The 9,241-nt window shown below is 44.6% G+C and overlaps 1 protein-coding gene across 4 annotated transcripts; it reads right to left on the minus strand.

Moving 5' to 3' along the window:
• Nucleotides 1-228: 228 nt before the first annotated feature.
• LOC133381262 (zinc finger protein 436-like) lies at nucleotides 229-8,939 on the minus strand. 4 transcript variants are annotated; one of them, XM_061620149.1, is made up of 4 exons: nucleotides 8,840-8,928; nucleotides 5,462-5,607; nucleotides 4,084-4,183; nucleotides 229-3,349 (listed from the first exon to the last, which is right to left on the minus strand). In XM_061620149.1, exons 2-4 carry the CDS (start codon nucleotides 5,558-5,560, stop codon nucleotides 2,418-2,420), a joined length of 1,131 nt encoding a protein of 376 aa, XP_061476133.1. In that variant the 5' UTR covers nucleotides 5,561-5,607; nucleotides 8,840-8,928; the 3' UTR covers nucleotides 229-2,417. The 4 variants fall into 4 exon arrangements, with proteins under 4 accessions (XP_061476133.1, XP_061476134.1, XP_061476132.1 ...); XM_061620150.1 differs by lacking the exon at nucleotides 8,840-8,928 and adding an exon at nucleotides 8,488-8,833; XM_061620148.1 differs by lacking the exon at nucleotides 8,840-8,928 and adding an exon at nucleotides 8,484-8,833.
• Nucleotides 8,940-9,241: the final 302 nt, after the last annotated feature.

Consider the following 9,241-nt stretch of genomic DNA (forward strand, 5'->3'; position numbering starts at 1 on the left):
GGGGTCTGATGGAGACTGGAGTCCTACAAAACCTGGAGGGCCATAGATTCCCCATCCCTGCACTAGAAGTTGGGCTTTTAGTATTGCAGATCCAGCCCTTTGGAAGCAGTCATCAACAAAAATGCGACAATCACCTAGCATTTTGAGATATAGGTGCCTATTGAAAGCCTTCTTTGTTCAAGAAGGCCTTCCCTAAAATTGCAGTCCAATCATTTGATGAAATAACAATAACTGCAGAAACGGTTTTAATACTTTCAGTTTACTGAGCTCGTAATCTTTTGTACTTTAAATTTAGTCTTGTTACTGTACATTGGCAACATTTGTTGTGAAATAGTTTACAAAACTGCAAATCAATAAAATAAATAAAAAATCAATTACAGGTCACCAGGGCAGAAAAACTCAAAATATGTAATTTCTAAACTTTATTAAAAAAAAAACACCTTGCAACTTATAATCTGCTTCTTTACCAGAGAATTGGAAGGCAGGCAATGTAACACGTTTAAAAAGGGATCCAGCAAATTTACAGGTCCATCAGCTTAACTTCTGTCCCAGTCAAATTTGTAGAAAACAAACATATTGGCTACATTGGCACAGAATGCTAAGCCATGGTTTGTTTTAAGAGTGGTTTGATCAACAACAAGTTTGTTGCTCTTGCCTTGTGCCTTTGTAGCATGATGACTCTCTGGGGTGTGGTGATCAAACAAATCATGGTTAAGCGAGGCTGTGGGGTTTCTGACATAACACAAAACCATGGTTAAAACAAGATATGGTTTGTTACCTAACAAGAAACTGGCTTCACACTGGTTTGTTCCCAGAAAACAAACCATGGTTAGTCTGCTGAGCTTAGATGTTCACACAAAATACACTTTTGACTAAAACAAAACAATGCTTAGTGTTATGTGCAAACCAGGCTACTGAAGAATAAACCCTGCTGAGGAGGCATCAGCATGGATTCTGCAAAGTCCTGCCCCATCAACCTTCTTAGAGTTCTGGGAGAGCGTCAACAAGGAACATAAGAAGCTGCCTAATACTGAATCAGACCATTGGTCCATCTAGCTCAGTATTGTCTACACGGACTGGCAGCAGCCTTCCCAGGGTTTCAGGCAGGAGTCTCTTCCAGTCCTACCTGGAGATGCAGAGGACTGAACCTGAGACCTCCAGCATGCGAGACAGATGCTCTACTACTGAGCTATGGGCCTTCCCCAAGCACGTGGATCAGGAATGATCCAGGAGATATTATATACTTGGGACTCCAAAAAGAGCATCAAAGGCTCTTGAACAAACTCAGCACTATGGGATGGGGGGAAAACAGGTCCTCTTGTGGATTGGGAACTGGTTGTGAAACAGGAATCGGAGCCTAGGAATAAATGGGGCAGTTTTTGTAACTGATGAGAATAAGATGTCGGGTCCCCTGAAGATCTATTTAACTTGTTCATTATAAAGTATTTAAATGATTTCTATATGTCAACCTCTATCACAAGTTCCCCATCTCTGGGCTAAAGTGTTTGGGAGAGCAGCCTTCCCCAACACGATCCTCTCTAGACATTGTTGGACTCTAACTCCCATCATTCCTGACTATTGGCCATGCTGGCTGGGGCTGATGGGAGTTGAAATCCAACAACATTTTGAGGACACCAAATTGGGAAAGGCTGGTGGAGAGACGGCAGAGAGGGAGAGATTCCACCCCCTCTCAAATAATACTAAAATCTGGGCTCTCCAATTTAGGGCAGTAGATTCACAATAAACAAGAGAAATTATTCAAACGGTGCATAGCTAACCTATTGAATTTGGTGCCACAGAGGTGTGGTGAGCAACCTCAAGAGGACTTTGAAAAAGTGGGTTAAACCCTAGTCACAAACAGGATAGGTTCAGCGGCAACTATTTACCATGACAGCAAAATAGAACTTCCAAGTGGAGGCAGTATACCTCAGACGTCCAAATGCTAGGAAATACTACCGAGGAGGGGAGGGGTTGTTGACTTCCTACCCTACTTCTTGAAGACATCTTGGGGCCATTACTGGAAAACAGCACGTCAGAAGTGTCTGTTCAATCAGAAGATATTCCAATGGTTGGGTCTCCCCTATGTGGTTCTGCTGTCAAATTCCTTTTCAGCTCCGCACAAGACTTCCCTATTGTGTAAACCAGGTGTAGGGAACCTTTGGCTCTCCAGATGTTGCTGAACTACAACTCCCAACATCCCTGGCCGTTGGCCATGCTGTGGCTGATGGGAGTTATAGTTCAACATCTGGAGAGCTAAAGGTTCCCCTGCCCTGGTCTAAACATTCATAATGCTGTAGCTCCACAGTTTTTTCAATATTCTAAGCATCCTTAAGAGTTTTACATGGATTTTCTGACATCTTACAAATGTCAGACTGGGGGTGTGTGCTTCTCCTCTCACTCCTCACATTCTGACCATGCTATGGCCTCTCTCCCGTGTGTGTTCTTTTATGTGCGGTCAGGTGGGATGTTCGACTGAAGCTTTTCCCACAATCCGTGCACTCGTATGGCTTTTCTCCAGTGTGAGTTCTCCGGTGTGTAATAAGGTAGCCTCGGTCGTTGAAGCTTTTCCCGCACTCTGAGCATTCAAACGGCTTCTCCCCCGTGTGGGTTCTCTGGTGTGTGACGAGGGATCCTTTCTGATTGAAACCTTTCCCACAGTCCAAGCACTTGTGCGGCTTCTCCCCCGTGTGGATCTTCTCATGCCTCAGGCGGTCAGAGCGGTGTGAGAACCACTTTCCGCACTGTGAGCATTTGAACGGTTTCTCACCCGTGTGGGTCCTCTCGTGTCCTACGAGGTATGACCTCTGGCTGAAGGTTTTCCCACACTCGGAGCACTCGTATGGCTTCTCCCCCGTGTGCACCCTGTTATGGCGTACGAGCTGAGAGCTGGTGCAAAAGCTCTTCCCGCAGTCCAAGCACTCGTATGGCTTCTCGCCAGTGTGGACCCTTTTGTGACTTATAAGCTGGGAGCTGATGCCAAAGGCTTTCCCGCAGTCAGAGCATTCGTATGGTTTTTCGCCTGTGTGGGTTCTCTGGTGTTTCAGAAGATTGCCTCTCTCTGTGAAGCTTTTCCCACAGCTTAAGCATTTATACGGTTTCTCCCCTGTGTGCACTCGTTTATGATTGATCAGGTGGGAGCTGGTAGCGAAGTGCTTTCCACACTCGGAGCATTCAAATGGCTTCTCTGTCGCAAAGCTCATCTTGGACACGTTGCCGAGAGATTCTTCTTCTACCTCAGGCACTTGCAAAAATTTCCCAATGATGACATCTTCCAACAACATTCGGCTGGAGTTCATGTGCTCTGGTCTTTCCAGTTGAAAAGCTGTCTCCTCATTTTCCCCATCAACTTCTAGAACAAACAAGAAATTCAAAGGTTGAGTCAAACTCCAAAGCAGAGAGAGAAAGGAGTTCAAACAAAAGACAACACTTCTTCAAATACTGCATAATTTAACAGAGAGAATTTGGTCCCGCAGAGTGTAGTGACAGCCACAACGAGTTTAAACAAATTCACGGGGAATGAGAGATCTATTAAGAGCCATTAAGCCAAGTGGTGACACCTCCAGCCCATAGGCCTAATTGGGTCCACGACACTGTTTTGGCCAAACCACACCCAGCTGCCCTACCCCTGATGTTATATATCATTAGACAGGCACCATCTTTTCGGCGCCTACTGAAGACTTTCCTCTTTCAACAAGCCTCTTAAGTAGAGACCTTATCCCAGTCTGTGTCTGTGCTGGAATTGCTTTTTAAAGATGTTTTAAAATATTTTTTCCTAAAGATGTTTCTAAAGATATTTTGTTTTAATATGTTTTTAAAGATGTTTTGTTTTAATATATTTTAACGTCTGTTTTTATGATGTTTTAGAGTGTTTTTAGTGTTTTGTTTGCCACCCTGGGCTTCTACCAGGAGGAAGGGCAGGATATACATAATAATAATAATAATTGGCAGCAGGTGTGAAGCAGGTAAAGATGCAGCTGGACTCAAAGAGGCTTGCAGAAGCACTTTGCATGTGATGGCAATCAGCTGATCTTCAGGGCTTGTAAATCCCCAGACATCCAACAATTTGGCCTTAGGTGTCTTTACCTAACAAGCCAGCCTCCTCCTCATCTTCATCGTCCTCCTTCTGCTTGTCTTCCTGCAGCTTCATGACATCTGGAAGATTCCGTCCCAAGAGCCGAGGTACCTGGAGGGGGAAAAACACTGGAAATGGGAAGCATCATAGCAGCAGAGCTCCTGCTTTGCGTTCAGAAGGCCCCAAGTTCAATCTCCAAGTAGGGCCGGGGAAGACCTTGGAGAATCACTGCCACTGAGCATAGACCAGGGCTGGGGAGCCTTTTTTCAGCCTGAGGGCCACATTCCCTTCATGGTAACCTTCTGGGGACCACATGCCAATGGTGGGTGGCAGTGGAGGCAAAAGTGGGCCAAGCAATGAATATAAATTTCACCTTTGTACGGTAAGTTAATGTCTCCACCCACTCCTCTCTGTCCTCCATCCAGGCAAACAGAGTTCAGAGTTATCAGAGTTCAAGGACACTTTCCAACCAGGCAAAAACACCCAAGGAGGGTGCACCGCAGGGCTGGGGAGGGGTGCGGCTCGAGAGGATGTGTGGCCAGGGAAGGGGCCCAAGGGCCAGATGGAGAGGCCTGGAGGGTACACTTCATTTGCCCATGGAGGCTCCACTGAGCAATGAACAAAGTCGGCTTGGCTAAATGGAACTTCCATGTTCAGAGGAAGTATATCTCTGAACATCTGTCCAGGTGGGGCAAATAAAAGGAAAGCCGATGCCTCCGTGTACTGCTTACAAACTAAAATAAATAAATAAATAAATCCCTAGCTGTCTAATGTTAGAAGGAAGATGCTGAACTAGACGGGCCTTCATCTGATGCAGCCAGGCCCCTGTTGCTTTTATTATTTATTTATTTTATTTATTTATTGTATTTATATACCGCCCCATAGCCGAAGCTCTCTGGGCGGTTTACAGTACCTAAAAACACTAAAAACACATATACAAATTTAAAACACATCTTTTAAAAACAATTTAAAACACAATTTAAACATTTAAAACAATTTAAAAACACATGCTAAAGTGCCTGGGAGAAAAGGAATTATTAAGAATGGACCATTGGTCTCACCTGAAGGGTGATTTTCATATGATAAACAAACATTCTCAGATAGGTTCCAGATTTGCTTTTCTATTCTGAAAGGCAAAACAGCTAGCTCTTCCCCAAACAGATCACATAAGATCAATTCTTCAGCTACACTGGTTGCCTGAATGCTTCCAAACCCAATTCAAAATGCTGGTTTTGATCTATAAAGTTCTTTATGGCTCAGGACCCCAATATCTTCTCCCAATATAAACCTATCAGGATCTTTAGATCTTCTTCTGAGGACCTTCTCTGGTCAGGGAGGCTCAGAGGACAATGACATTAAGTCACTTGATATTGCCCCAAACAATCTTACATTTTGCACTTGTCTGTCAGGCTTCAGGAGGAAATCCTCGGCCAAAGCTACCACCTGGGCACAGAGGTCTGGGCCAGAATCCTTTTCCCAGGTCTGCATTTCTTGGCACTAGATGGTCAAGAAGTGCTCCCTTCTCTTTCTCTGAACTGTAAAGGAAAATCAATGTTGAGAAGCACAAACACCCTGGGCAAAGATACCAACGGCAATCAACATCAGGGTTTAACAAGCAGACCTACAGCAAAGTGTTGAGGCATGGAGTGCGCCTCTTCATTGTTCCAGTCAGCCAGCCAGCCGTGCCCTTTCCCACACTACTCCATTCCATGCCCCCTCCCACCCAGTTTCCCTTTCTCCACCCAGTTAGCCAGTCAAACCAGCTATGCTGTCCTCCATTCCAGCCCTCCCACCTGGTTTTCTGGCTTTGCCAACACTAGCAGGCAGCATTCCATGGCCCCTGAGCACACTCAGTCTTTGCTGAGCTGTTTTAGGGGATTTCCCCTCCCTTAAGGTGTGTATGGGTTTTTTTACCTGTATTTTGGAAAACTCTGGACTGGCTTGTTGTTATGGGCCTTCAAGTCGATTTTGACTTATGGCGACCGTATGAATCAGTGACCTCCACAAGCATCTGTCATGAACCATCCTGTTCAGATCTTGTAAGTTCAGGTCTGTGGCCTCCTTTATGGAACCAACCCATCTCTTGTTTGGCCTTCCTCTTTTTCTACTCCCTGCTGTTTTTCCCAGCATTATTGTCTATTCTAGTGAATCATTTCTTCTCATGATGTGTCCAAAGTATGATAAGCTCAGTTTCATCATTTTAGCTTCTCGTGACAGTTCTGGTGTAATAATTGGGTGTTAGAACGCATTAATTCATAGGGTCACCATAAGTCATAATCGACTTGAAGGCACATAACAACAACAAAGCAACTTGTGCTCACAGTGGCCAACCAGATGCCCCAATGCGAAGCCCTCAAGCAGGACCTGAGCGCAGCAGACACATTCTTCCCTTTTTATTCCCAGCAACTGGTTTTTAGAAGCAAGTGCGCTGCCAGAGTTCTCTGTTTAAATCAGCCATTGTGGTAATTCTAACTATCATAATTTATATCCCTTCCTTCCTTCCTTTTATTCTCATTGCAACCCAGTGGGGTTGGAATGTGTTCACTGGACGAGAATGACTCAACAAGATATGGTGTGTTGTGAAGATGGCAGGCCTTACAGTTAGTGGAACTGTTACTCTTTCATTTCGCTTACGTGAATCGTTCCCCATAACACAACCCAAAGGGATTTAACAATAAAAACATATATATAAACCATTTCAAATCCAAAAACGAGAGAAGACAGGAAAAAAGAGAACAGGTTGAAAAACATGATTCCCCTTTGTCAGCTATATGGAGGAAACTATTAATTTTCACTGTCAAGATAAAAATTTATAGAAGGTTTTTAATATTTGTTTAGCTATTTAAAACAATTTATTACAGATTTAAAATAAATCTACAGATGTGTGTGTACATACAGTTTTGATTTTGAATAGGATGAATGTCTTATGCGCTGCATGGCTGTACATCCAATATTATTTAAAATAAAAAATTACTTGAGGGGAAAAATGAGAGAGAATTGTTAGTCCAGCAAGCTTTGTGGCTGAGTGGGGATTTGAACCTGGGTCTCCCAAGTCTTAGCCTGACACTATAACCCACCACACCATGCTTGATTTGGATTCCTGCTTTGCGCAGAGGGGTGGACTTGATGGCCTTATAGGCCTCTTCCTATTCTATGATTCTATCATTCTATGCTATCGTCTTATAATGATTGTCTATTGCCTCTTTTTTTAAAAAGTACCTTATTTTATGGTTGCTCCCTGCTATCAGATGCTGTAAAGATCGAAAAGCATGGTTCTCCCTCCACCCTTCCCATTTTATCCTCGTAACAACCCCGTGAGGTAAGTTAGGCTCAACGAAAGACAGAGAGAAGGAACTAGCAAAAAGGCAGCCAGTTAGCTTTGCAGGTGAGGGCAGAGTCACGCTTAGGTCTCCCCAATAATGGTCCAAGGTTCTTAACCACGACACCACATGGCCTCTTTCACTGGATGCTGAACTCAACACCCAGTGTTCTGCTTCCAGCCTCAGCAAAGCCAGTTCATAGACCACCGCTCATGGGGGAGCTCCCTTCATTTTACTAGTTTGTATTCAAATAACTCCTACTCAGAGTAGATCCACTGAAATTAATGAAGTCCATTGATATCAATGGGCCCACTCTGAGTAAAGCTTAGTTGAATACAACTCATGATGACTTATTATTACATTTATATCCACTTTTCCTCCAAGGTGGCCGACATAGTTCTCCTCCTCCTCATTTCATCCTCACAACAACCCTCTGATGTAGGCTAGGCTGAGAGGCAGTGACTGGCCCAAAATCACACACCCCTGGTGAGCTTCAGGGCTGAGTGAGGATTTGAACCCCAGATCTTCCAGGTCCTAGACTCACACACTAACCACTGCATCACATTTATTTATTTATTTATTTATTTTATATCCTGCCCTTCCTCCCAGTAGAAGCCCAGGGTGGCAAACAAAAGCACTATAAACACTTTAAAAATAAAACATATTTAAAAACATTTCTTTAAAAAAGCTTTAAAAACATTTTTTTTTTAAAAAAAGAAAAGAAAAAGCAATTCCAGCACAGATGCAGACTGGGATAAGGTCTCATCTTAAAAGGCTTGTTGAAAGAGGAAAGTCTTCAGTAGGCGCCAAAAACGTAACAGAGATGGCGCCTGTCTAATATTTAAGGGGAGGAAATTCCAAAGGAATTCCTCTTGAGCGTACTCTGCATTGGAAGGGCACTGTTGGAAACTAGGACACTGGGTGACAATAATGGAGTGGCAAATTCAGAAGTGCAGGGTCCCTTCAGGATAGTCACAGCCACATTCCCTCCTCCCCCCCCTTTTTTCTTTGCTGCTGGTTTGAGTACAAGATCCATATTAATGCCTCCTTCCACAACAACAGGCGTCCCTGGGAGCCAATAAGCATGTTACCTACTGAGAAGAGTCCTCTCGGAAGCTGATTCGCCTCCTTTCACTCTGATTGGTTCCAATCAGCAGAGAGGACAAGGAAGCATGGGGCTAGCACACTCCCTTTTCATGCTAATTGGATCATGATGCTGGAGACATGGGGACGCTGCTGCCAAAAAAGTAAAGGGTCTAAGACCACCACCACACAGCTCCTGGACGACTACACCCGTGCCAGTTGAGGGAGATCCATTATCTGATCCAGTATGGGGTCTCTGGTGCTCTGAAGCCCTGTGGTTGTGATAAAGAGGGGTGGTGGGGACCCTGGGCTCCCCACCATGCAGCCATTTCTGGGAGGGGGCTCAATCCTTCCAAGTTTGCACCTTGTTCTGGCGGCTCCTTCCAGGTACCGACCTTCGGCTCCGCTCGCAAAAAAAACAAAACCACAAACACCCCCCAAGGCCACCCTCGGCTTCCCATAAGGGGGGCGGGACAGGAAAAGGTGCAGCATCACTCCCCCATTGCACCGCCATTTCCTGCCCCTCTAGGAACACGAAACTCCACACTGCCATTAACTCTGAGAGGCCCAAAAAAGGCCAGAACGGCCGCCCGCCCCGGTTTAAACTGCTTTAAGACATGCCTAATTTCAGAAGCAACGCACAGATTGTCTGGGGTTTCTGTGACTGCAGGTGGTTATTATTAGTATTAGTATTATTCTGTGTTTCATTTGCATTTTTAATTTAAATATATTTTGGACTGGCTGCCTTTGCGGGGTAGGTGCGGTT

This window comes from Rhineura floridana, chromosome 3 (assembly GCF_030035675.1).
Source record: "Rhineura floridana isolate rRhiFlo1 chromosome 3, rRhiFlo1.hap2, whole genome shotgun sequence".
NCBI lineage: Eukaryota > Metazoa > Chordata > Lepidosauria > Squamata > Rhineuridae > Rhineura > Rhineura floridana.

Coding starts and splice junctions, on each gene's coding strand:
- LOC133381262 (XM_061620149.1), bottom strand. CDS start 5,560: ATGCAGACCTGGGAAAAGGATTCTGGCCCAGACCTCTGTGCCCAGGTG. Junction 4,184..5,461: donor CTGACAGACAAGTGCAAAAT/GTAAGATTGTTT, acceptor TTCCCCCTCCAG/GTACCTCGGCTCTTGGGACG. Junction 3,350..4,083: donor GGAGGAGGCTGGCTTGTTAG/GTAAAGACACCT, acceptor TGTTTGTTCTAG/AAGTTGATGGGGAAAATGAG.